Source organism: Candoia aspera, chromosome 8 (assembly GCF_035149785.1).
Source record: "Candoia aspera isolate rCanAsp1 chromosome 8, rCanAsp1.hap2, whole genome shotgun sequence".
In the NCBI taxonomy this organism is placed as follows: Eukaryota; Metazoa; Chordata; class Lepidosauria; order Squamata; family Boidae; genus Candoia; species Candoia aspera.
In genome coordinates this window covers 75,288,210-75,315,858 of record NC_086160.1, presented here as the reverse complement: position 1 = coordinate 75,315,858, position 27,649 = coordinate 75,288,210, and the positions used below count along the sequence as shown (strand labels likewise).

The following is a 27,649-nucleotide window of genomic DNA, read 5'->3' as shown; positions in this document are numbered from 1 at the left end:
CTGTGCCCAGCCTGCCCAGCTCTGCCAGATGGGTAAGCCCTTGCTATATTACACACCAGACACCCCCGCAGTTCTTTTCAGTAATCTGCTAGCTCTCCAGGAGCCCTGCTACCCTCTTCTTGCCACTTCAAAGATCAGCGAGTACACCTAGAAAGTGGACCAGAGGGATCCGGGCCTTCTAAAATGGGATTTCGTGTATGTGCGTTCAGTTTTGAAAATGTGCCGTAGGAGAACGGGGCAGGCTTTGTTTGCACTGATCTTTTTTCTATATGCCTGTATTTTTGCTCTTCTTTCTTCAGGAGATGGAAGCATGGTATCTTCCTAGTGCAGAAACAGACAACAGCAATCTCATAGTGACTGTGGGATGGAGGGTTGGCCAAACCCAAGGGGGCTGTAACAGAACAGAATTTCCGACTATGGAGGAAGGCTTGGTCACTCCCACCGTAAACTCTAGAAGGCATCAAGCATCTGGAATGAGTCACTCCCCTCTTCTGGGTATGTTCCGTCCTTTTTAAAAACTCTTTACAGAAGTTGGTTTGTAGACCTCAGAAGGGAAGCACAGCACAGTTAGAGCCGCTTCAGATTTGAGGCCATTCCGTACCAGCAGTATTTCGCCTCCAGCCCCGGTCTTCTGCAGGGCAGTTTGAAAGCCCCTGCGGTAGCTTTCAGGTCCGCCTCCTCTTAAACGCAGAGAACATTACGAACCAATTGGTGCTTCCCTTTTTTCCCTCCAGTCGACTAATAGGAGTCTGCAAAAGGCATCATTCCCCCAAGCCACTCAAAAAGAAATAATTTGCTAGCACCCCTTCCACCATCCATTTCTTTCACAGCTGTATTTGTGTGCCTGCGCAGTGTGCCAGGAAATCTGAGTCGGTGTTGTCATGGGGAACTCAGCAAGGGAAGATTGATTGTCAAAAATACAAATATGAGGACTGAAATCCTCCCAAAGCACCTCTCAGCTGTAAAGGTGAAATGATGCAATGTTGACAGGGTGTGAGCAGGCACTTCTCCCGGTAGCTGTGATTCCGGCAGCCAGCTGCTACAGCAGCCAGATGTAGAGGGGAAGATATAGTAGCACTTATAGGAGGAAAGAAGCCGAGGAAGATGGTGCTGAACCTCTGTGGGGAAGGGGAGAGTAGCTCGGCTTGATTTCTACTGCCGTTACTGGGGCTTACGTGCCGCTGCAGTCCAACAGGACTCTAATGGCTGGCTTGAGTTCTCAGGAGCCGGGAGGTAGTGAGAGGTGAAAAGAGAGAAAAGGGACTGTCCGCAAGAGTTGCAGGAGTGCTGTGATTCAGTGGGAAAAGCCGGTTTTTCTGGGGTTTCCATTATACCAGATCAGAGCCGGAAACGTATCAGCTCATCTCTGAAAAACAGACAACGCTGTAATATCTTTGAGTCAATCCTAAAGTGACGGCAGAAGATTGTTGTGGGGTATCCTTGGTCTTCACCTGCCTTCAGGCGATACTACTCAGTTCCTGTTTTGGCTTCTCCATTAAAGGAGAGCTGGGCTTAACCTAACAGGAGAGTAAAAATATGAAAAATTTATCAGGAAATGGTCAGTGGGTACCTATACTTTAAACCTGTTCCAATGTCCTGGGCCAATAACTTACGTTACGGGATGTGGAAGAAGTGTATGAAAAAAATGCCACAATTTCATTTCCCACGAGGGAAAGCCAACAGGGGCTAAGCAGCATCTGGTTAAAAAAGGTGTAGGTATTCTAGAAAATGCTGCTAGCAATAAGGTCCATGCTGGAAATGGGTTAATGAACAGACGTGACAACGAAGAGATAAAAAGACAGTGAAAAAGGTTCACACCATTAACATCTGGAGAAGAGTGAGCTGTGTAAATAGTTCCAGGCTAGCGCTAGAAGTCTCTGAGCAAACGTCAGGGGATTAGAACGCTGGTTTGCAAACAAAAGCGTAAGCATAGTGGGTAGATCAGAAACCTGGTGGAGGGGAGAGATCAGTGGGGTGTATGGACATTTCCTGGGTACTTTATGGCAAGAAGAAGTCAAAAGGGCGTACTAGAGGAATTATTTCTCTTTATATCAAAGAAGGTGTAAATTTAATGTGCAGGAAAACACAGGAAGACCTACATTCTGCTTGGAATCACTATAGATGGCAACCTCCGGCCACAACTGTAAATTAGAACTAGAGATGCGTTATGACAGACTGGCCAGGTTAACGCTAGTCCTGTTTGGGCGAGGAAACCTGGAAGAAATTGCTGAGCAGCTGGTTGGATACTTCTGGAAAACAGTGTATTGATTAATAGAAGCCAGCTTGTGTTTATTAAAATGAGTCACGCCCGGCCAATCTGAATTACTTTTTAAAAACAGAGTTACTAATTGGACAGTTCATGAGCGGACTGTGGCCATAATGCAACACGATTCCAGCTAAGCATGTGGGTTAGATGTCAGCCGTTGGGAGAGCCATGCTTGAAGGGTGCTTATGAAGGGCATTTAACCGAGCAGGAGAAAGGTCTCAAGCAGCGTGCCTCTTCCCCAAGTTTGTAAACGATGGGGATGGTGCAAGTATCTTGGGTTGCTTATCACATTTGTTGGTGGCATGACATGCTTAAGTGTCAGGCTCCACTGATAGTGGAAGAAGCTGGCCTGGAAACCAGTGGGCTTTTCTTTGCTCAGAAAGCTTAGCAGGACAAAAGAACCTCCTGTTTTTTGAGAAAGTGCTATACCGTAAAGAACGTTTCCAGTCTCCCAGGTTTTAAAGTAACATCTTGCGAGAGATCAGGAGGCCCGGCTTTTAAAAAGCCTGTTGGAGAAGCCCCCTTGATGAGGGGCTTAGAGATGGACTGAGTAGTCAGTGGGGCCGGGCACCTGCACTGGGTCACTGCAGTTCTGCCTAGTAGCAAATTGATCAGCATTTCAACAGGAAAGGCAGGCAGACGGACACAATCCACCGACATGTTCTCTGCGGATATGACAGACTGGTTTTTGGACACAGGAGGTTGAAGATACATGAAATATGGCTGACTTTTCTTAAAATGGAGTCTGAACAAGCAAATGATGCTTCACTGGATCTTGGGACAAGATAGGAGGTTTCCTGTTGCCCTGTAAAGACGCTTCTTGAAATTGACCTAATAACTGCAGTCTGTTTTTTCACTACTCAGCCAACAAGGTCAAATAATTTCTGGACTGCTGTTTCCCTGTACATGTCGCTGGACTTCAGGAGGGCAGAATTCATGGAAGTGCCAGCCTGAACATCTCCACTAGCAAAGGAGAGGGTAGTGCTAATGGCTGACCTGGTTAACTCGGGTGTTGACAGGGTCACTGTGAAAAGTAGCTGCTCGGTCCCAAACCCCAACCCACTGTCACTGACGAGCATTCTTTGAGGGTGGTTTGTAAGCTGGCTGTGGACGCACATGATGGGTGTGTCATCCAGCCCAAACTTAATTAGTGTTTTAATCAGAATGTCACGGGGTGCTTTATCAGGTGCTTTGCAGAGTCAAGATACATTCAGAGCAGTGCTGTAATCTAGCAAGGAAGCTACCTGATCAGAGATGAAATAATTGCATTGTGCCAGAGAAACGACAGAGCGGAGAAGCTGAAGGTGACGGCATTTGAAGGAAGAGTTGGGGCCAGTGTGCAGGAGCAGGAACCGTGCTGATGGAGTAGCAGGGCATTGGCTGAAGAGGGCCCAGGAGTGCTAGCGGTCCAGAAGGGGTCCAAGGTGGTCATTGGACAGTGGACTGAGGGTGGCTTCAGTGGCCAGTCAGCAAAGAGATTAGGCACACATGGACCGCTCTTTTACAAGGACGTAGTTGGACTGCCAGTGGCTGACTCAGATTTCCTTTGAAATGTAGCCCTTTATGCTTCAAGAAATGCAAGCTTGGACAACATCTGACCATCAGGAATTTGACAAATGCTTAAACTACTTCCAGGAGACAAGGAGGAGTTGAGAAGTCCTGTGGGCGTAGGAGAGGTCTTGCTTGGCATTTTGGATCCTGGGCTTATTTTTTATTCAGTAGTATGTGCCCACAAAGATTAGGTTGGGTAGCTGAAAAATTAAAATAGACAGAATAGTGCTCCAGAACCAGAATGGTTGTAAGCTAACATATGCAAACTCTTAAAGCATGACTAAGGGAGTTAAATTTGGATTCTATAATACCCAGACATTTTAGAATTTTTTAAAAAAGATACTGAAGATGATATACCTCCTACGGCCTGATGCTTCATATTCTAACTTTGCGTGGCAGCTTCTGCCTCAGTTCAGCTTCAGCACCCAGTCACAACTGGATTTCCTGTTGCAATCGCTTAAGGTTTGGATGGCCACTCCCGCCTCAGTCACGTAGTGCGTGGGCTAGGACAATGTGCTCTATGTGGGGCTTCCCTTGAAGACCACTCAGAAGTTGCAGCTGGTCCACGGCATGCTCATGTAACATCTCTCCTTTGTGAGCTGCCCTGGTTGCCAGTACGCTTCCAGCCTGGCTATCTAAGGGTCTGTCTGTTTCTGGTAGTTTCTACCCATCGTGTATGACCAAACAGTGTCATCTGATGGGACCCAGGAAGCTGGTTTTCTCTGTCACAGCACCTGCCCTCTGGAACAGCATTCCCCCAGAGATTCCCATGGCCCCTGCTCTGCCCTTCTTCAATCAGTCCTTAAAATATGGTTTTCCCCCAGGGCATGGGCTAGGGTCCATGACAGGCCGTTTAGGGGAATAGATATGTTAGGTTGCGTGTTTTATTACTCTGTCTGAGTGTCGTCCTTTCCTCTTTGCAATGCCATTTGCACGCTGATTTTGAGCGTTGTGTGCCACCCAGAGTCATCATGGAGCAGGCGGCCTCATAAATTTGATAAATGAATATCTAAAGCATTGTTCTTAGCACTGGGATGCAATAATGGCTGGTTCTGCCTTTCAGTGGCTTTGAATGGGGACGGGAGCAGCACTGCCTTGTGGTGATTGTGGAAGCATCGGTTTCCCGCCGTAGCAACAGACCTGATTTTCTTCCACCTGTTTTGTGATTAGGGCAATTGGGAACAGGACATGTACAGCCGAGGGACCACTTGCACTTGTTGTTGTTGTTGTTGTTAGTTGCCGTCGAGTCGTCCACGACTCATGGCGACCCCATGTATAACAGAACGAAATGCTGTTCGGACTTGCGCCATGCGCCTGGCTGTTCCAGTGTTTGCATCCTTTGTTGCGGTAATTGTGTCAATCCATCGCACTGAAGGCCTCCCTCTTTTCCGCCGGCCCTCGACTACCTGACACGATGTCCTTTTCGAGCGATCGGCCTTTCCTGACGATGTGCCCAACGTGTGCACATAAGTACAACTTATTCCGCCAACGCCTCACCTTTTCTCTAGTAAGCCCAGGCGATGTACGCGTCTTGTGTATTGTCCAGCCCAGTGTTTTTCAAACCTGGCAACTTTAAAATGTGGGGAGCCACGTTTTCCTCTCCCAGCACAATAGTTTGTGGAGCGTGGACTGTGCTTTACCGAAGACCATGGCGTAATTCCTGTGCTCATCCTTGAGGTACTTGCCCTCGTTTTTAATACAAAGAAGACTTGTTGCTGCTGCCTCCTCAGTCAGCTCCAATGAAGCTTGGCTCTTTTGTCCAGGCCACTGAGAATTCCAGACCGGGTTTTGAGGGAGTTAGCTGTCACTGTCGTAGGAATTGCCACTCACCATAAGAGACTTGGGTGATTTCAGTGTAAGAGCAGAGGTTTGAGATGATCGGCTGGTCACCTAATTCACATTTGAAACCTGTTCCTAGCAGGGCTCCCTGTGAAAAACAGCACCTTGTGACTTCCTGTGGCTTGCAAGTTGATGGCTTTGGCTGTTTCAGCATCAGGTCCTGGAGGGGCAGATAGAATTCATTAACGCAACCGGCACTGTCGTTCTTTCATGTAACTAAGAATTGTATTGTGCTTCTGTGCAGCACCGCAATTTATCCCATTACTAATAGCTGCCTGACAGTACCTAAAACTGGGGGAATAACTGACAGGAGCCAGGCAAAGGCAGACTTAGGATTTTCTTCTTCAGAGACCTGCCAAGTGGAGGCAGCACAAGTGACCCAGCCTTAGAAATAAATAATCCACAAACGCAAGGATTTCTTTGGAGCACCAGAGTTGAGGGCAGCGTCCTGCTGCATATAAGTCCTTTCTGATTAAATCCCATTTTCTTCATTTAAATATAGTACACCCTGATTTTACAAACTCCAGAATCTGTATTTAGACTGTTGCTTGGCAAATCAGGCCAGTGTTCATTTCACATGCATTTATATACATTGACCTTTGACTGACTGGCTTTAATGGGCGTCTCCCTAACTGGTCCACAAAAGTGAACTTTGACATATTGCAATAGAGAGCAAGGGTGGGTGCGTGGGTATGCTTTGTTGTAGGGGTCATTTTTGGGTGCTAATGGTGTCGAGTAATGCCTTACGTGTAACCAGGTCACATCACAGAAATTAAGCCAATTGCATAATTCCACTTTTGTGCTAGATATTTTCAAACTTTTTAATTACTTAGACAAAGTTGTAGAGGATGGGAAATCAGGGAATGGACTGAGGAAATAGTGTACATTCCAGGAATCAGCATCCAGGGATGAGTTGTGGCGAGTTTGCAAAGCTGTCTATCGAATTGGGAGTTTTTGTTCAGCGTTTCTGAAAATGTCAGCTGCTTCCATGAATGTTCCTTCCCCCAGACACGGACTAGGATGTTGATGGAGCTGGCATGGGGTGGGTGGTGGATAATTGTGAGTTTTATTGGGGCCTCAACATTGTTCATTGGTTTAAATTGTCTTTTTAGTATATCTTTTTTTATTTTGTCCATGTCCAGAGTTCTTTCCAGTAGATGGGCAGCTATATAAGTTTGTTAAATAAATGTGCTTTTTTTTTTTTTTTTAACTTTCACCCTATATATAAACTTTTCAAACCCTGAAAGTTTGGGAGTCAAGACTGGTGAATTCTGTGATTTAAGTTTAAATAAGGACTCTGGCTTTCAAAGCAATTTTATCTGACTCTCGTTAGGTCTGTTATATTTGTGTACTGTACTGAAAAGTGAGCATGCAGATTTGTCTTCAGATAGTAAGAGAACACAAATACCACTTGTGTGGCATCTCTTTGTTTCATAAGCAGCACACTCATTTTGCCAGAGTGTGCCTTCTCCGTTGTGAAATCACTTATTCTGTTGTTGAGTTTGACTGCGGTTTTTCCTGCATGCAGAAGTCTGAAAAATAAAGTGACATCCTGAATTAGGCTTACTGGATCTATTCTGAACATTAAAGCATCAGAAAATACGTGCGAGGTAGAAATAAGGAAAACTTCAAGTTTCTTGAAAAATAGAGGGTTACGTATAGCGGGATATGCTTTGTCCTTTCAATCATTGACAGTCACACAAGTCTAAATTCTGGCTGAGGTGCATAATTCTGTGCTTTTGAGCCCGGTGTGGTGGATGCTTCTGAACTGATTTGTGTTATATTCAGTGTGTGTGTGTGTGTGTGTGTGTGTGTGAGAGAGAGAGAGAGAGAGAGAGAGAGAGAGAGAGAGTGTTTTCTGCATTAGATCCATTACCCAGTCACCCCTGATTCAGAGAACAACAGAATTACTTGCCCTTACAGGAGGCTCCCTGTTCCATCTTTGTATAAATCAGTGCTCTGAGTATGTATTTTTTAGATAGGAGGTTTGATTAAAACACTGTTGCACAAACACATACAGAGGAAGGTGAAGAATTTATCTTTGTCGATGTTGTTAGCAGACTGTCTGGCTGTAAGAGTGGTGCATTCTGTCAAATATTAAGCACAGTCTGTCCGAGATGGGGTACGTACCGAACATGAGAATAAAACTGCTGTGGAAAGTAATGGAAGTGGCACAAGATGTTAGCGCATTCCTGGCTGGAGAGAAAGAGGGAGATGCTGCTGGACAAATGTCCTGAGGCTTGTCAGCTCTTCCCGTTCTTTCCTTACAGTGAAAGCAACAGCAAAAGACTATCCAGCTTACATAGAGAGTGTTATGAATGAAGGCTCTCTTGGGCTTGCAATTTTTCCCCCTTCCGTTCTGTCTGCATTTCGGCTGCCTCTTCATATGCCCATGGAAGAATTCTGAGGCGGGAGTGAATCTCCCCCTTTTTTAAAAACGTTATGCAGAGTTAGCAGAAACAATTCCCCAGTTACTGCGCCCCAGCACGACAGCTAAGCAGGCATAACGTCTGAATTCGGCTTACGCTGCTGGGTTGCGATGCAAGGAAGACAATTGTCGGCAGGACAGTTTCAACGAATTATTCCGTCAGCCAATTACTGTACAGGCTACGGGTCGACGAGTGGCTTGTTCAGAGCTGCCTTTTGCATTGGCCTTTGATGATCTCTTTAGCAAATGAAACAACCTCTTCTTGGTTTAAAAGTCTGGTTAAGAATACATTTATTTAAGTATTTTACTGTAGCGAGAAGTTCTCAGATCAGTGTTTCTCAACCTTGGCCACTTCAAGACGTGCGGACTTCAACTCCCAGAACTCCCCAGCCAGCAAAGCTGGCTGGGGAATTCTGGGAGTTGAAGTCCGCACGTCTTGAAGTGGCCAAGGTTGAGAAACACTGTATTAGATCCTCGGTGGGAATCTAACTATCCTGCTTAGGTGAACTAATCCTTCTCTTCGGAGGTTGATACCCTTTGTTATTTTTTGCTATTAGGCTGAACAATTGGTTTAAGGAACCTGCTGTTTTCCTATCAGCTGTTCAGATAGATTCCATTATTAGGTATTCAGAACAGATCAGGCTTCCTACTAAAATAACACGGCCTTCGGTTGAGAAGAAGGGTGATGTGGTGCCCTCAGTACTATTCTGTAAACGTTCTTGAATATTTGAGGCTGTCCTTTAAAACGAGGAGTGTGTTATTCCCCTGCTAGGCTTTGAACTTCTTACGCTTAATGAATTGCATTCTTTTTATACAAAGGCTTTTATTCTCCTTTTTGCCATCAGCATAGCCTGGTTTTATTCTTTATTTCATTGTTCAGTGTTGCTGGGCTTTTGACCAGAGCTGGTTTTTAAAGCCCGTGCTGCTGGGCAGGGCCCTGCATTAGCCAGCTGTATTGATTAGCAAGCTGGGACTTTTCACCTTGCCATCATGGAAATCATAACCTTTACAGAGATTCAGGACAGTCAGCTTTCGCCCAACCTCCCGCTGCTGGCGACGTACGCGACACAAGGCCAGACTTTCTTCAACGAGACCCTCTTTCAGCAAACAGAACTGGATTTCGCTCCACTGAGGTAAGGCTAAACCTTCCACCTGTTTAAACTCTGTTAGCCCCTTCGTTTAAGGCAGTTACTTTCTGTTTGGTCTAATCATCGATTTAAACCCTTTCCAGATCAGGTCCAAAAATCCACAACGTTTAGCTCGCTAGCTAGATGGTCCAGGCCTGCGACCAGCTAGGGCAGCCTCTGCCGCAGACTTAAGTGCTTTGCGCCATTTGCCCCATGGAGTAAAAGCCACACGGAAAGCGAAAAGGCGTAGTTTCTCTCCACAGTCGCTTTTGCTTGCCATGGCGGCAGCGGCAGCAGAAAGGTGTTGTTTATGGTTTTTGGAGTTCTTCTGCAAACACGTTATTTGGAGGAGGACTTGACCTTGGCTTCAGAAGTGCTGTGCGTGCTTTCTGGAAAAGCCAGGCACAGAAGAAAGAATGCCAGCAGCATCCTAGTAGAAACATGCTACTACTTCCTGTAAAGGCCCAGTAGAAAGAGGGAAAAACGATTCTTGCTGAAAGAGGAATGGTTTTTCTTTTTTTCACGTGGATTATCTGAAGGGTGGACTTTCGCAGGAAGTCAAGGCAGTCTCTGATCTTTTTCTTCCCTGGAGGAAGTCACTATTCTGTCTTACAGGCCAAAGTTGCATGAAAGCGAGGAACGCTTGCTAGCTGAGGGAGGTCCTCTCTGCCAAGAAGCAGGCCAGTGTACTTACGGAATATTGATTGTGTGTTTAGTACAGCTTTTTCAACCTTTCAACCTTGGAAGAACCCTTGAAATATTTTTCAGGCCTGGGGGAACCCCTGCACATCCAGGCTCAAATATAGGCCGGAAATTGCAAAATTATTAACTTCGTTTCATGGGTAGGCCTGTCTATATGGATTCACAGTGTTCTTAAACTGAAAATAAAGAATGAAACGTACCTCTTTAATGGAAGTTGCCTGAATTTGAAATAATTTTTTAAATAAATCATGATCTCCCAGGGAAACCCTTAGTGACCTCTCGTGGAATGCTAGGGTTCCACCGAACCCTGGTTGAGAAACCCTGGTTTAGTATATCAAGAATTGACACTTTTCTCTGAAACTTCCCTCCATTCCTTCCCCCAACCTCACTTCTTATTGCCTTGGAGTATTGTGGACAGCTTTTTATATGAAAATTTACCATACTTGTCTGGAACACCTATCCTGTCTTTTCTTATGAAATCAACTCATTGCAGAGAGAAATTCCATGCCAGGCTGGTTTTCCTGGTGATATCCTTCACTAGCATGGAAAATCTGCTGGTTAACTAGAAGGAGGGTTCCAATGGCAAATGTAGAATTAATGCAGACAGGAGAAAGATGACCCAAGATAATTGGAAGAAAATACTCCAAGAATACTTGCATCAAAATAGGATTTCAGGAGAAAGGAAATGATGTTTTGAAAGGAAATATCCAAATAATGAACAACTGCAGGTTAATTTGCTATAGAGTGGCAGTTCAAAAGAGTCGCTCAGACTAAGGCACAGAGAATAGGCAAGGATCTTAAATGGGACTGCAGTGAGCCTTTAAAGCAAGCACAGAAATTTAAATGTTACCAGAAAATAAAAGGAGAAAGTCAATAAAACACTACAAAGAGGGGAAAGCAAAGCAGACAGGAGAAGCAGCAGAAAAGAAGATTGCATTCTTTGTCCTTCTGGCCTGCGAATTCCCTACTTGCCAGCTCTCCAGAGAAAGGGACATTGGGAAGAGACATTTGGCTGCCTGGGTGACCCAGGAATGTCACACCTGTGGAGTGGATGTTGGATGATGATGTGGCCAAGTAGGCTGTGAAAATGCATCTGTTTTCCAACTGGAATATCTGAACATTTATTCAAGAGCCAGACAGAGCTTCTCTTTCTAGTTCTCCCCATCTGATGTCAAATATCCCCAGCACCCAGTAGGCTCCTTTCCTAGGTCTAGAGAGCCCTGCACACCTGAGAGGCTATTTTGCTTAGATAATCAGAAGCCCAGAAGTAATTGGGTTTTCCATATATTAACATACACATCTTGAGGATCAGTGGATTCACTTGGCCGAGTAGGAAAGCCAACCCTTTGTGCCTTTTGCGCCATAAAGCTCTAAACTACTTTAAAGGCTTAAAGAGAAGAGTTAAATAAAGTTTAACGCAGCACTTAGCAGAGGCCTCATTTACACACACTCCTTGCCCCAGCGCCAAGATGGCCTGCAAACTCTTCTTTTGAGGACGCATCCTTGCAATGGAACCTCCACCCCGGGGCCAGCTTGCCAATGAAGATCAAAGTGATCTGGTGGGGAAGTGGTGTTGTCCGTTGGAAGTGTGGTTCAAATTCTTGGGCAAGCTTTCTGATTTGTGGGGAGGAGGACCCTGAGACAGGTTGGCGACCAGCAGTGCTCCACTTGGCCGATAGCAGAACCATCTCCTCCTATCCGGCCATGGGGTTCTGTCCCTCCGTGGCTGCTTCTGCTCTGTTGCAAGAGAGAATAGAATCTCCCCAGCACCTAATTTTCCTTTTTCTTTTTTAGGCTCTGGTAGGAAGATCAGCCTTCTAGAACAGTGTTTCTTAACCTGGGTAACTTCAAGATGTGTCGACTTCAACTCCCAGAATTCTCCAGCCAGCATGTGCTGGCTGGGGAATTCTGGGAGTTGAAGTCCACACATCTTGAAGTTGCCCAGGTTGAGAAACATTGTCTTAGAAGGTGCTCCACAAGCTTCTCCTTGCTAGTAATGTCCACCGCTTGGTTTTTCTCCTTTCTAGCAGCTGCAGAGGTTTGTTAGAAAGCAGAACAAGTGGGGAGCAGGTAGCCTTGCTGGAGAGCAGAAAATCTGGGGAGATGGGTAAATCCTTTGCCCTCTCTGCTGCTCTTGCTGTTGCTGCCCCTCCTCTTACCTCCATCCTTCTCCTACAGTAACCACTGAAAGTTGCAGCTCCTTCCTTGCGAGCTGGCCTCATTTTGGAGCTATGGCAAGAACACTTTCGGTGGAAGTAGGTTCTTGAGGCATGTGCTTTCCTCTTGTCTCAAGGTGAGGAAGAAAGCACAATGTCAGGGGTGTGGGGAAACGCCCCCAGGAAGCAGAATCGTCACTTCTTCAATGACTTCAAAAGAGTAAACTCTAGGTGGTGAGAAATCATCCTCCCAAAAGCCACGTCTGTCTGTCTGTCTGTCTGTCACGGTCTCTGCTAAAATGACCCTATAAAGGGGAGAACCTAGACTGTGTAGTCCTCGGGCCTAGAATTGTTTTCCTTTGGCTTGTTGGACTGTAATACAGGATCTTTTTCCTCCTTCCATTTCAGAGGAACTCCAGATTTTTCAGTTGCAGCTTCTGAGAGGCCTTCAACACATTTGCAGATAAGTGAAGCTGTGCAATTGGCAACCGGAGAAATTGGCCCAGAATGCTCCAGGGAGTGCTTCTCTCTGTCCCAGCATCCCCTGGCTTTCAGCATCATGGCTCAAAACAGTGCCAGTCTGGGTAGCTATTTATCACAACATCCCCTTTCTTTTTCTGAGCAAGTAGCTGTGGAGCAAAGGAATTACAGTGATTGGCAAATGCCTCATGTTGACATGAATGCTAAAACCCTGGACTCTAAGGAGGAGAGTTCTGGAATGCCATGTTCACAGATGTGGCCAAATCAGCAGCTGGCTACACAGCATCTTCCAAAGGAATCTTGGGGAACTGCGCCCAGCCAGGATATGTTCCTTTTGGACAACAGTGTGCCAGCACCTGTCCTGCTTGAATTGCTGGAGGAAGAGATGGGGTTATCTAAGCACGATGGCTTCTTATCTTCTGAAAGTTCTTCTTGTAAAAGTGCTTTGGGAAAGGATCCAGAAGAAAATGTCATTAGTCAGCTAATGAAGAATGTGGATCTGTCAGAGAGTGTGCCAAAATTGTTTGCAGAACTGCGTCAGCCTAAAGGCAAAACCACTCCCAAATCCGAGTCATCAGAACCGCTTTCTGATCCAGCAGGAAAGCTCTTTAGAAATGCCGGTGATTCAGAACGTATATCTGCAAACATTTCACCGATGTTGGTGTCCTCCAGGGGACCTCAGCTGGGTTTGGGTGATTCTTGCATGGTTACTGAGATATCTCCAACTCCTGTGCCAAATAGCCAGCATACGCAGCAGAATTTTAAAAGCGTGTCTGAGGAAGAAAAAAGTAAGTTTGGTCCGGCTCCAGCTGATAGTAAATTTCATGCTCCTGCGCCCTTCCAGCCAATCACTTTGGCTGCAGAGGAAAAGAATGCCATGAGAGAAACCCTGACAAGTGTGAACAAAAGTGAACTAACACCGTCAGACTGGAGCGTAGAGAGTGAGCACAGAAGTGCTAGAATTTCACTTATTAACGAGGGATCGTTCTTTGTACATCTGGCTCATCCAATTCATCATTCTACCCCAGGGTTTTTCACACCCAGAAGCGTGAACTGTGAAGGCCCTGGCGGGGCATTCCCTGCCAAATCAGTACTTCAGGCCCCTCTTTCTTGCTTACGTGAAGAGATGTCAAAGGCTTCTTACGCCAGCGCATGGGCTTCTTCAGTGGAAGAGCCTTGCGTTCCCTCTGCGGAAGACTTTGGAGTATTTCCCGCTAAAGAGAATTTTACATTTCACCGCGGCCAAGGCTTAAAAAATGAAAATAGCAACGGTTCTGCAGTTCTGCAACCTCTTAAAGGTAGAATTCAGTCCATGCCTTCTCTTAATTTTATGGAGAAAGTAGGGGCGTGGAACGTGAGCCGTTCAGCCGAGAAGCTGTCCGATGCGTTGGCTTTACGTGGTTCGGATGGCATTTCTCCCAGGCAGAGGGCCTACAGTGCGATTGCCGATTCCTTAAGCTGCATCTTGTCAAAGCAACAGAGTCTGGCTGACCTTAAGGCAAGGCCGGCAGCCTCTTTTTGCGGGCCAGGCTCCATGACCAATCTTCACTCCCATGATAACAAGTCTCCACAAGCGTTACCATTTACCAGGTCTCAGTCTGAAACCTCCATGGCTGCAACCAGCAGAGAGAGTTCAAGGGCAGAAAGAGGCAATGAAACAAGACAGAAGGATACTCTTAAACAAGCTGAAGTCAATAGCGATGTTTCGAGAGCTTCTAGAATTAAACAAACTGATGTGACCGAAGAAGACTCACTTGGCCAGCATTATAAAGCTACTCCGATCACTGCTGTGTCCAGCGATGAGGAAAGTGTTGGCACAGAGAGACATTCAGGTCGCCTTATTGCAAGCAAAAGGGTCGCTCAACTCCTCAAAGAGGAAGCCAGTTCTCTCAGCGGTAGCAGCAAAGAGGAATCTGGCGGCTCCGAAGAGAATCCGAGAGAACTGCCAGGGCGCTGTTTTCATCCCGAGAAAATTGGGATGGACTATTTTAGAGACCTTTCCCCAGATAATTTAAACCGAGTGACTGATTCCAGAACAGGAAGCTACCCCGACTTGAGGATGTCTTCAGGGCTGTCTTCAGGATCTTCTTCGGGTTTTGGAAAGTTGCAGAGCAGTTTGGAAGATGAATTGCGAACTCCAAGTCACGGTGAACTCAATATAGAAGAGCGAATACCGGTAAGGTCCATCATATGCTTCTTCATCATTTTTTTAATGTTTCCCTTTACTGTTGAATTCACTGCTGGGATGCTTGAGTCACTGCTGTATAAACCTTTGTTTGCCTTGCAAGGCGTATCTATTACGTTTATTACATTTCTTTGTCTACTACCATCATGTTACATCCTTTGCAGGTTTTACTTTTGCAGATTCTACAGATCTGCCTTATACTTGGGTGGACTGTTAGGTTATGTGGTGAATGCCAGCCTCATTGCCAGCCTGCAAGACACAGGCAGACTCCCCCAATACACATTTTTCAAGGGGGAAGGCTGTCACGTACACAAAGAGACTTCCCAGCCATTCCCTCTGCCCAGGAGAAAACCAAGGCAGACGTTGCTGGACTGAGGCTGAGTAAAGAGGGGACAAACTCTGTTCCTCAGACGCTCAGATTAAACACTTCAACAGGGAAGTCCAGGAAATCTGAAGCAGGGGAAAAGACATTTCAGGTATCAGTTTGGAAGGGGTAGGTAATATGTCCACGAAAGAATTGGCAATGAAATTTTAAAATTTTGTTTTCTGTGTTGGGTAAGCCTCCTATCATTTGTTTCTGAGTGCAGGCTCAGTAACTGTGTCTGTTTCATCCTGGCAGTTTTTAAACGCTGCTGTTTTGATTTGAAGAGCTTTCTATTTATCTCTTTCAATAGGGAACATTGGCATTTTAATATCTAAATATTACAGTTTATCTTTTTAATCCTGTTAATAAAGGTTGGTTTATTATTTATCTTTGGAGCAGACTGAAACCTCTAGTTGTATGCCTTGACATTATAAAACCCAGGTGGCGGCACTGTAGAATTTGTTTTCCTGTTAAAACTTTTTTAATGGTCCTAAATGCAGTGCAGAGTTGAGAGCCTTCTCTCTCTCACCTCCTGGGGGTAAGGGGGGCACTCAGTCAGGCACCCCCTGGAACATAGACAGTGGCGGTAGGAACTATTAAGTTGCTACCCCAAAGCAGGAAGTAGGGCCAGGATTAGGAAGATACAGACTGCTCCTGAGACAGGATGCTTGAGACTTCCAGCTTTCTACCATGTGGGCTCAGTTGGGTTTCTGCTACAGTTTGTCTAAATCAGTGTTTCTTAACCTTGGCAACTTTTAAGACGTGTGAACTTCAGCTCCTCGTGCTGGCTGGGGAATTCTGGGAGTTGAAGTCCACCCATCTTAAAGTTGCCAAGGTTGAGAAACACTGCCCTGGAGTCAGTGCAAGCCTGAAAAATGTGAATGAATAGGGAAAGGAGAATCCAGGGGCTTTCTGATGCCGCCAGAGGCGTTCATAGGTATGAATATATCTATAGGCACAGAGACCTCAGAAGTAAAATTCCTGCAGACTAGTGGGAATTCTCTAAATTTAAACTTACATACAGTTTTCTGCAGAGACTTACCAATGGAATTATTCCTCTGTGCATGTTTTGTTTTCTTTTTGTCCTCCTCATAAAATGGTGGTGTGTTGGGTGAAATTTGGGATTGGCCGTTGTCAAAGGCCAGCCGGTTTTGATTGCTTCTGCAGTTTAATTTTCTTCCCTTCTTACATCAGGTGTACCTCCATAACCTGGGGATTGATCAGTCACCTTCGTCTATCCTGACTCCATTTATGCCTCAGGGGCCCATTAGAGAAATCGAATTTTCTCCAACTGAGCTCAGGACACTGAAGGCATCTACTGATTTATTCCACTTACACTTATCGGAAGGTACGATGGGAAGCGCTTGGGCTTCATGCGAGGTGATTGGATTGATCTGGCAGCAGCTCTTAGCCTTGTGAACTGAACGGGACCTGCAGGTTCAGAGGCCCGCTCAGCCTTGGAGCTGGTTGCTGTGATTGGTGTTGGAGGCTAGATTGGATGGAACGCTTTGATCCAGTACAACAAGCGGGTGGCTTGCTCATAACGGCTGCGGATGCTCATCCTGCCAGTGAAGCTGTAGAAGTCTAGCAACTGTCAGGTGTACAGTGAAGTTGCAATAGAATACCCCCGTCCCTGGCTTTTAAAAGCGTTCTGGGCTTGGTAGCAATCTCTCCAGTGCTGCAGTTCTAAAATCAGAAGTTTCCTTCCTGAAAGAAGAGGAAAGGAGGTGAGCGGGGAGCTTTTGTAGCAATACTTCTTTAATCTGACTGTACAGAATCAGATCAATTTGCAGCCATAAATAATCGCATGTACTAGAAACGGATATTCACCTCTGGTGGTTGTCTGAAATATTTGAAACTATTTCTTTTTCCAGGATAATTGCTGGTAGCGTATTTATTTCATTGTCTGTCAACAAATGTATGGGAATTGGCATTAACAAGGAAATCTGATGTTCTTGATTTTTTCAGAAGATTCACAGTCTGTGAAGGATGCTGTGCAGTCAACGCTGAATTCTTCGCTGCTCAGTGGGCCTGCTCTGGCAGGGTCAGCCGTCGTCTCTGACGCCTCACTGCCTACCGAGCCTTCTCCACAACCCTCCAGAGATGGTGATCCCCTCCATCAGAGCAACGCTCACTGGAAATCTCGTGCTGTAGCACCACCTCTCGCAGAGCCTATTCCTAAGTTTCCACCTACTCCCGTTTCAACAGAAGAGAATCAGGTAATCCCAGGAGTTCCATCCAATTTTGGTAAGGAAAGATCAACAAAATACGTAGAGCCGGAGGACAGTTTAGACTCAGACAAACTGGGTGTAAGTCAAGGAAAACCATCGTCCGGCTCTTTGTCTCAGGATAATGTTGAAAAGTGTGTAAGTGAAGAAATCAGACCTTCAGATGCAATTCCTGCTGGAGAAAGAGGTGATTCCTTCACAGGGTCAAACACACCAAAAGAGAGCCAGAAGCTTGTGGCAGAGGTAGACCCTAGAACTTCAAGTGGGGAATTCAGATCTACTCCATCCATCTCTTCTTCCGGCTCATTAAAACATATCAATAGGAGGGATTTGTCTGGAGCTCCTGGATCAGTTAAGAGGAGTAAACTGGGGATTCAGAGAGTCTGGTCATGGGATGAGAGCATGGCCAAGCAGAATATCGCTGGTAGCTTAAAATGGGAAGATTTGCAGATTGCAGACTCCTGCAGCAAGGAGCCAATTGTACCTGAACAGTTGAGGTCAGGATCCTCGAAAGTGAATGAAGAACATGGGATGACAAAACCTGTAATGCGATCAGAACCGGAAGGTTGCAACATGATAGCTGTGAATAAAAGTCTTCCTATTTCAATAGGCAGGTCTGCAGATAGCAAAGTATGCCCCTCTCCAGATCTAAAAGAGATCCAGGCTGTTTCAAATATGGAGCCCTTGGACGGCGTATCTAACATCTTGGGAAATTTTCAGCAAGTTGAGGAGAGAACTAATGAAACTCACAATAAAGGGATAGGCAGTGCTCATGAAAGTGCAAATAGCAGCAGCGTGGACTCTCTGGGTGTCAAAGTGAAGAAACTTCTCCAGTATGAACATTCTGTGGGCCACAGAGCTCCTTGGATGGAGATGAAGGAGCCTGATGGATCTGGTCAGAAACAGCATTCTGTTGCGACCAGTGCTGCCTTCAGCAGAGAGGATGTTGGTGCCCAAGGGAGCGATAACAGCAGCAGTTTGGACTCACTGGCTCACCGTGTCAAAACTCTTCTTGAAGAGGAACGCCCTGTGATGCACGCAGCTCAAATCCTACGGAGCGTAGAGGAGGAAGAAGAAAAAGCACGTGGTAAGTAACTGAACCTGAAGAACTCCAGGATGCGTAATTGCTGGGTTTACACCTTAGAATTCACCTCTGAAATGAAATAAGGTGAATGAAATCTTCTAAATGGTCACTTCTGCCCTTGGGCTTTACGTGTTAGCATGGGGCAGCGTACTTCCAGGATTCCTGAGCCCATGGGAAGCCTCTTGGGAAAAGGAGGGAGATTTCCATGGCATGCAGCTGGAATGCAGTTCTTCTTGTGTAGATGTTTCCAGGGAGACCCTCCCCATCTTATTCCATCATCAAGTAAGTCTGGGGGGAAGAAAAGGGGAAGATGATGGGCTGAAGGGATTCCAGTGCGTGCCTGGAAGGTGCTTACGTCCGATCACGCTCCATATGGCGGAATCAGTGGTTCTTGACAGATGGATCGTGGCTGTAGCCTTCCTTGAGCATGTTTAATTGGGTCCAGCTTGCCTATGCCCCTTTTTTTTCCCTTTCTTTTTTTTAAAATCATTTTTGGAAAGGGAGGAGAGAGAATTTTCCAAAGTTCGGTGGAAATATTTTTTTGATGCTAAGGACAATTACGTCACTTGGGAATGCTAAGGTACTTTAGAGGGTTCTGTAATTGAATCTTTTCAGTAATTCGTAATCGGTCTACAAAACGTTACTAATTTCTTAGGAACAAACCTGCTGCAGTCATTCCTGTATAAGTTGAGGTACGTAACAGAGGTATGATACTAGCATAGATCAGTGAACTTGGGTTGTGCTCACCTTTCCAAGCCACGATTTAATAGCCACTGTTCTGGCCTCACACAAACCCTTCTTCTCCTTTTCTGTGGGCTGTCTAGGAGGGAGGAAGGGGGAGAGACTCAGCTTTTTGCAGGAAGTTTTCCGAAGGGGAGAAGGAATGTGCGTAAGTGCACAAAAAATACACATACTTGTGGATGGAGGGAACTAAAAAAAGGGGAGGGGGACTATAAAAGCCCATACAAAATGCCTGTGGTAGAAGGCACATTACTACATGTGATGGAAAAATAGGTTGGAACAAACAATGCTGGAAAAAAAATCTGAAACTGAAATCAAACACAAGGTTTCTGTCTCTCAGCCTGGGTGAAACTAAAACTGACAGCTCAGCCGCAGGACTCCGTACCTGACTTGAATGAAGAGGACAGGTGGATGATAGAACAGATCAAGAGAGAGCAGCGTTTGTGTTCTGGAAAAAATGAACACTTGGAGGTAAAAACAAAACTTGGGGGACAATTAAATAAAGAAGCTTTAGATCTGGACTAATAACAAGTTTTTGCTTGTGGGAGACCTTTCTCATCTTCAATTTACTAAGAAAAAAGTTAACCCACAGTGCAATCATGTCTTGCCAGTGACGTGCATCGTATTGAAATGAAATGTCCATCTAGCTTGTAAAATGCAATAACTGTTGTGGAGATCTATTAAAGAAATCACATAATTCATGGTATCATGGAATGTAGGCATTGGAAAGGAGCTTCTAGGCCACCTAATCCAATTCCTGTTCAGAGCAGGACCATCCCTCAAAGGTAGATAACCAGATTGAAGACCTCCAGCAATTGGGGGTTCACAACTGTTCTAGGCAGACTGTTCCAACAGCTTTTACTGTCAGGAATTTCTCCTAATACTTTGTAGGGGTGTGCATGAAGTGGAAAATGTGTTTTGTTTTGAGCCCAGAATACATATTGAACCTTGGAAGTTCTGCTGAACAGTTCTGGGTGGGCTGTGGTTCAGGAGAACTGCATCCTGGAACGTCTTGGTTGTTCGAAGCGTCAGTCGAGGAGCCTTATGGACTGAATAGGTTAAGGCTGGTGCACTGGGTTCCTCTCTCCCATCCTCCACTGCTGTTGATCTTCCTGAAGCCTTCCTTTCCCAATCACCTTTTTCATTTGAAGCCCAAGGCATTATCAGTGATGCTGGAAAGTTCGGGGAGGGATGTGCGTAGGCTGGTTGGATATACCACATTTGAAGCCCTCCCAATCTTCCCAGCACTTTCCTTTCCCTACCTCCCCTTACTTGATGTCCCTTAGCTAATATTCTTGATATATTCCCATTTTTCCCCACTAGAACACTCTTCCCAGAACACACGTTTTGATTTGGGCGTGGACCACCAGCTGCTATTGTTCTGTGGATGGAACTGTTTGTGCATAGAACATTTTGCACATCCCCAGTATTCTACCGGAAGTTGTTTAAGAATACCTGGGAGGCCATGTTCTCTACATAAGCCTTGTCTTGTAATCTGAAAGGTTTGGCCCAATTCTATATGCAAAGCAAAGGCCTTGGAAGTTCAGAGTTGGTTCTCCAGATCGCATAACCCCTCTGGTGGCTTAAGGAGTGATTCTCTTTGGCCAACTGGAGAAAGAGTAAGAATCACCTCCCCCCCCCCCAATTTTTGGCCACTGACTTGTAATTAGAGGTGGGATATAATTTTAACATTAAACTATATTTAGTATATAATTGAAACACTTCTGTTTCATGGATTCCAGTTTTTTTTTACAAACGCTGCTGTTGAAGACCCATGGAAGTAAGATTTATGCTCTATGCCCATGGGTTTACCACAAGTAGTAAGGCTTTATTTACTGTTCTTTTTGCTTACTACCACTATAAAAACTTCCCATCGTGTGTCTGCGTATATGCATATGTATGCACCTGAGTGTGTGTGTGTGTGTGTGTGTGCGTGCGAGAGAGAGACCCGTATTCAGATCAGACACACAAGAACAGCATTACTTGGTATTTCTCTGTCGTTCGCTTGCCCTGCAGTCTTATCTAATTAGTATACACAATTAGAATTTAGGGTATAATTACTTGTAATTAGGAGATCTTATGTTGCAGTTTTATATTATGGTTCTGTGATAAATAAATAAATAACCCCCAACCCCTGGCAGCACTGGCAGCCAAAAAGCATTTACAGGCAGACACATGCTCGGTGGAACATTCAGCCAGCGGGGCTCGTGGTGACTCATCCCCAGTTCTTTTTTCCTCTCCCCTCCAGCTTAGCTTTTACACTGGGGCATCGCCAGAGTGCCTACGGAAGCTGATCCGTGGCGATCACCATGCCCGGCCCTCTGTCAGTTGATAATTGCCGCATGATTAAAATACGTGGAGTTGTTTGTTGATCTAGGGCAGCATTTCTATATGTTGGTGTAAACTAGTTTTTCTGTGTGACACTTACTGTAATTTGTATAGTTTTTTTTTCTTCCTTCAGAGTGAGCGTTGAGTCATTAGACAGCATTGCAAATAATGCTGGGTTGATAAAAGTAATTAGAAGTAATGGGAATATATTGGATAGACTAGGAAAACCTCCATGATTTAAATAGTAGATTTTTTATAAATAATATCCAGCCTAAGAAGCCACAATGGAACGGTGGAGCCTAGTGGGATTTTTTTTGCTAAAGGTTATCACCTTGTGCCACAAAAATAAGGAGAAGAATGAAAGAACATTCTACTGGATCTTGAATTAAAACAGATTTGGGGCTATATATATACTTTACAATAAACCTTGATTTATTAATAAGGAACCTAGTAAAAACTCAGGGATGCACATTCCTTTTTACTCTTTTATTCTTTTGACCTAACTAAAAAGAGCATGTCCTTTTTAAAAAGCAAACTAAATGTGCCTTCTTGTTCCATCTGCATTTACTCCAAGCTATGATAATGTAGAACAAATAGCTTTATAATCCATGGCTTATTGTGCATCCCAAATGAATCTAGGTATGTTAACCCCAACATGACTGATGGCATGCATGGTGTTATTATATTACCACATGCTAGTTCAGCAGAGGAAAGAAGTTTTCATTTTTGCTTTTTTGGGGAGTGGTCGTGTCAAAAAGTATTGATCCGTTAACTCTACCAGGGTAGAAATGCAGGGATTGTATAAGTTCCTCGTCAGCATGTACCCTTTGCGCTATAAAACAGTAACTGTCTGCAGCAAAATGAACAGCTGGGCTCATCTGTAAGTTGACATTTCTTGAGGAAACTGGAGAAGCTTCAGAGCCAACCTAAAAATACAGCCAGGTAATCCAGTCTTCCTGATTTCAACATTATCTAAGAGGACTTTTTCATTCTGCATCTACAACTTCTCCTTGGAGGTTTTCTAGACAACACAATTGAGACCTGATTTTTTTCAAATGCTAACAAGCTTCCACACTAACCAAGTTGCCATACTGTGTGTAAGGCATAATTTATCTTAACCATGATTTTTTGAACAAGCCACAAGGTTTGGATTCCCATAATACTTAACCACAAACCATCCTTTATAAGCCACAGGGGCTGGCTTAACCCAACAAGCAAGGTCAAACCCAAGAGATCACAAGACAGTCTATGATGCTGGAGTTTAATGGAAAAAATACCGTGAGGAATGTCTGCACATTTTTAGAGGGGGGGGCACTGTGTTCCCCTTTATCATGGACAGCAGCCCCCCTTCCTTCTGATGGTTGTCTTGTCTGTTTCCAGCATAAGATAACGATGGCTCTGCCGACACGGGGGTGAGATTACCGGTGTGCATTTCTGGCGTGTTGTGAAGCTTTGAACAAGGCACCTGGATGCTCTCTGCTTTTCCCTAGTTGCTGGCAAAGTGTTTCCATGGTAGGAGACAGGAGTTGCTGGCATGGGATTTTCTGCATGCTTCTGGAGGAGGGGTTTCTTGCTATTTGACTGGCCGCTGTGTGATCTTTGCTCTACCAACGTTGCTCTCCTGCTTCTCTCTGTGCAAGTGGCTGGCTTTTCTCCTACCAGGTGTTGCCTGTGTTTGGTCAGCTCCAAAGAAGGATAGGTCTTCCCAAAGCAATGCTGACTACTTTGGCATTATCTCTGGTTCCTGTTAAGCTTAATTTTAACTTCAGAAAAATGAAGGTTTTTTTTTAAAAAAATATAGTTATCTGCTGGATGCCGGTTTGTCTGCTCTCAGTTCGCCTCTGACCTTACCGTTTACACTTTCTATTTATTATTAATAAGAAAGTCTCAAACAAACAAACTTCCATGGGGTGATATTTGCTCATGCCTTGTTTAGTTGGGCCATTCAGTAAGGAAGTCAAACCTGGTGATACCAGAGTTGTTGGAAACTTCCTTCTGATCTAGACCAGAGTTCTCCTGTTTATGTAAAGTTAGCAGGCACAGATAGTCCTCCAAAGAAATGTAATACCTGCTTTTGATTTACAGAAATTCAAAGCCACTTGCGTGAAGGTTCTTCCCTTCCTTGGCTATATGGAGTGCTCAGTAGAAACTCCTCATCTGAGCTTCTGACATAGTTACTTATTTTGATTTCTTTTTTAACATATACAAGTGGGATACTAGATAATATTTTTGTCAGTTCCTGCCCTTGCAAATATTCAGGAAAAGAATATTTAGTAATAATCAGTTCTAATACAGTCTTGGATGTGTCACTTCCATGAAAAAACTTTCAAAAGAAATGTCACCTCTTCCCTTCGCCCCAAATTTCATTACAGGTAGTCCTCACTTAATGACCTCAATTGGGAATGGAATTTTGGTTGCTAAGTGATGTAGTTGTTAAGTGAATTTGACCTGATTTTACAACCATTTTGTGGCAGTCATTTAAGCAAATCACATGGTTGTTAAGTGATCCACATGGTTGTTAAGCAAATCACACAATTCCCTACTGATTTTGCTTGCCAGAAGTTGGCTGGGAAGGTCGAAAATGGTGATCATGTGTCCATGGAGATGTGATGGTCATGTGAGGACTGACCACAGGCTGGGTTTAGCACCATCATAAGTCTGAACCATTGCTAAACGAATGGTCGTTAAGCAAAGAGTACCTGTAAAAGGACACTTTTTCATAAAACAAGTGTGCCTTTTTGGAGGGCTGCAGATAGAAATTAGGTGTCTTGGCATCCAGAGCTCACTTTCTGCTAAGAACTAAATAAAATATTTAATAACACCTAAACTTCTTTATTTTATTTATTATCAGCTTTGGCACACAAGTTAGATCAGCCTTCTGTGCATGAATCACACCAGGGCCGTTCTGGAACCTAAGGTGTAAGGAAATTATTTCAGTTGTGGATCCATAGTCTTATGTTTTCTTCTGGGAAACCAGCCAAGTATGGTTGCCTTCCAGTCTTGAGTTTTGCTAATTGTTCTTTTTTGTAACATCCTTTGTGACTGCTTTGTTTTCCTTTATTTCTAATGGATTTTTAGATCTTTATGCTGATGTGTGCTAATCACTTGGTGGTTATACTTTTGTTCTTTTTGAGAAGCAAGCAGCCACTGAAAACCTTTGTTTTTAAATATGGCATGTAAATGATGAAAATTAAAATGAATACCTGGTCACACCTGTTTTAAGCAGTTCTTCACACTCTTTACATTTTATATTTGTTCCTTCCTTGTTGGTTTTGGAGTCTGATGACATCTTACCATGATTCTGTCCCCAGAAAGGAGGCAGAATCTACCACCAAGTTGGGTTTTAGAAGCCTGATTCCCACAAGATACTTAAATATCTACTTCTGTTTACCTCAGATGCCTAGGATTTTTGGAGAGGATTTACATTGAGACATTTGATGTAATGCAAAGGCCTCTATTTCTGCTAGTCTGAGAATTTGGGGGTAAATGGAAAATTCAAGCCATCCCCCTTCATTTTGACAGATAGGTATTGAAAACTCATATTTAAATACGTAGAACTAGCGTTATTATACGCATGTTGTGAACCTGTTTCTTTTGGATTCTTAATAGAATCAACGGTGGGGAAGCAGCCTCAGAAGGTTTTCAAACTACAATCCTACTGCAAAGCTAGATTCGGGACTCTCGAAAAGTCCAAGGGACACTGAACAGCAAAAGGCCCTTAAGACAGACAGTTTGCAACTAGCTGAATTCTCCAAGGAAAATGCAGTGTGTGGAACTGATGGTGTCTTAACGGGTGAACAAGAGATTAAACCCTTGAACAGTGTCCAGAGTCATGTCTCCAGCCAACTACAGTCCCCCCCTGTTAATGCCTTGGGCTCCAGAGCCGATTTTCAGGTTCCCTTGGACACCCATCTCACAGAACTGAAAGGTGCCTCAAAGGCACCCGTAAGAGGGGACATTATGTCAGCCCAGCTGGATCTCGCTGAGAGTGGCATGTCCGTAGAAGCTGCCAAGCAAATTACTTCTATCACTTTTGCCTCTCGGAGGAGGTCACCTTCTCCTGCCTCCCAGGTGCCCTGGGCTGGCCTTGCTGAAGCTGACTCTCGTGATCCTGTGTCTTTGGAAGCCCAGCCTGTGAGCCAGCGGGAGCAGAAGCGTGACAGACTGCAGCTGGAAAGTTGCAAAGCTTGCAATTCGGCAAGCCTAGCCTCTCCTCACGTACCAGAGAAGAGCGTTGGTTTTTCTTCCCTCAGAGTCGGTCCTCTGCCCGTGTCTGTCACGGCCACCGGGGATGAATCTCACCAAGAAAGTGCTGCTGCTTCCGTGGAGAAATCCCCAGGCAGTGGTGTTGGACAGAAGGACCTCGTTACAGAGAGCCGTGAGGAAAAACAGGGCTCTTCTCTACTTCTTGCTGAGCGGGGGAAATACGACAAGCCTATGGACCATGTTTATGGTAACAGATCTAACCCAGAAAGAACTGTGACTTTGGCAAACCAGCCCCCACAAAAGACAGGTGAGGTGCTTTCCCAGGACGGCTCGGTAGTTGGCGTGGGAAGCTTTGGCCACACTCCTAAGCCTCTTTTTCCTGAAGGCAGAGAGAGTATGTTGGCAAGAAAAGGCAGGTGTACTTCTGGTTCATATTCATCCAAGGCTGGAAGTCTTTTGCTCTCTTCTTCCCCAGACCACATTTCAACAGCCCTGCCAGCGTCCCCTTCGTCGCCAGCCAGAAAAGCCCTCTCTGGTGTCCACATTACTCTCTCCCCAAGGCAAGTCAATTTGGGTCTTCCAGTCCCAGCAGACATCGAACCAGAAGGGAGGGAAGTGGAGGGCTTTAGGGCTGCCGTCAAGCCAGCCACTCCAGATGCTCCCAGTCCTTTCTTAGAAGATGCCTCCAAGTTGAAGCCCACAGACCTTAAGCCAAAGACCCAAGAATCATCCTACTTCCCAAAAGAGGCATCATTGCAAGATGTTCCAGGGGGGGCTAAGCCGGCCCCACAGCAAAGTCAAGAGTCCCGGGGAAGCCGAGAGCACGTACCCGTCCCAGCGCAAGCAAATGCAAGAGCTCAGAGTTCAAACAGACTGAGCCTAGGTGATAACTTAACGACTACAGCTTCTTCCCAAACAGAAAGGATGTCATCAGATGCCATCACTCAGATAACAACAGAAAGCCCTGAGAAAACCACCTATTCTGCAGAAATATTTGTCAGTGCTGAGAATGGTGAGGCTTCTCATCCGAAGAGCCATAAAATCCCCAGCAACACAATTCACAGTATCCCCAAGATCTCCATTTTGAATCGACAGGACGGTGAGAAATATGATTGATTTTTTTTTTTTTTTACCATTTGGAAGAGGGATGTAGAATGGTCTGAAGAACAACATTAGTGGGTGGGGCTAACACTCAGGGCCTCCTTCCAAAAAGCTGCAAACCCTGATGGTGTGTATCCAGGCTTATTAACAAAAGTTTCCTATTTGAGCAATGAAAAGAATTGAATGCTGGGCCATTCTAGGATTCAAACAAGCAAAAGGCTATTTGGTTTCCTTTTGACAAATGTAGGAGTGAGTATTCTTTTTGTCCCCTAAGAAACTACCTTTAATCTATGCCAGTGTTTCTCAGTCTTGACAGCTTGAAGCTGTGTGGACTTCAACTCTCAGAATTCCCCAGCCGGCCATTCCCCATTCCCGGGGAATGGCCGGCTGGGGAATTCTGAGAGTTGGTCTACTCATCTTAAAGTTGCCAAGTTAGAGAGACACTGATCTATGCATTTGTACTAAAAACATTTGTTCTTCCCAGTCCCCCCGCTATTATTGTATGTGTTGAAGGAAAGTAAAAGAGTGGCTTAGGTAGGTTCACAGCGGACTCACAGTTTGGGTCAAGGTGGCCTGATGGGTTTGGCAGGGAGGGAAAATGAATAGTGGCCCATCATTCCACGGCTGAAATTCACCATTCTCGGGGTTGGGGCATCCAGCCACATAATCATGCCAACTTCTGCCCTTTGAGTGCTTAGACCTCCATCTGCATAGGAAAGCTTATTCCCGGTTGCTCGCTTGAGCATTCGCTTTCGAAATCCGAAGCCATGGCAGGTTACTGATACGGAACTTAGCAATGTCAAAGACAAACAGGGACTGGCTTCTTTCATATGTATTCCTTCCAATCGACAGAGTTCTTGCAA

At 45.0% G+C, this 27,649-nt stretch overlaps 1 protein-coding gene across 1 annotated transcript in view; it reads left to right on the top strand.

The window, feature by feature from the left end:
- ALMS1 (ALMS1 centrosome and basal body associated protein) overlaps positions 1 to 27,649 on the top strand; it is a 59,136-nt gene that overhangs the window by 8,501 nt on the left and 22,986 nt on the right. The window contains exons 3-9 of the mRNA XM_063310753.1: positions 300 to 495; positions 9,097 to 9,217; positions 12,478 to 14,725; positions 16,293 to 16,446; positions 17,067 to 18,413; positions 19,492 to 19,622; positions 25,089 to 26,784. Of these exons, the coding sequence (XP_063166823.1) occupies positions 300 to 495; positions 9,097 to 9,217; positions 12,478 to 14,725; positions 16,293 to 16,446; positions 17,067 to 18,413; positions 19,492 to 19,622; positions 25,089 to 26,784 (5,893 nt within the window). The remainder of the gene's footprint in view (positions 1 to 299; positions 496 to 9,096; positions 9,218 to 12,477; positions 14,726 to 16,292; positions 16,447 to 17,066; positions 18,414 to 19,491; positions 19,623 to 25,088; positions 26,785 to 27,649) is intronic.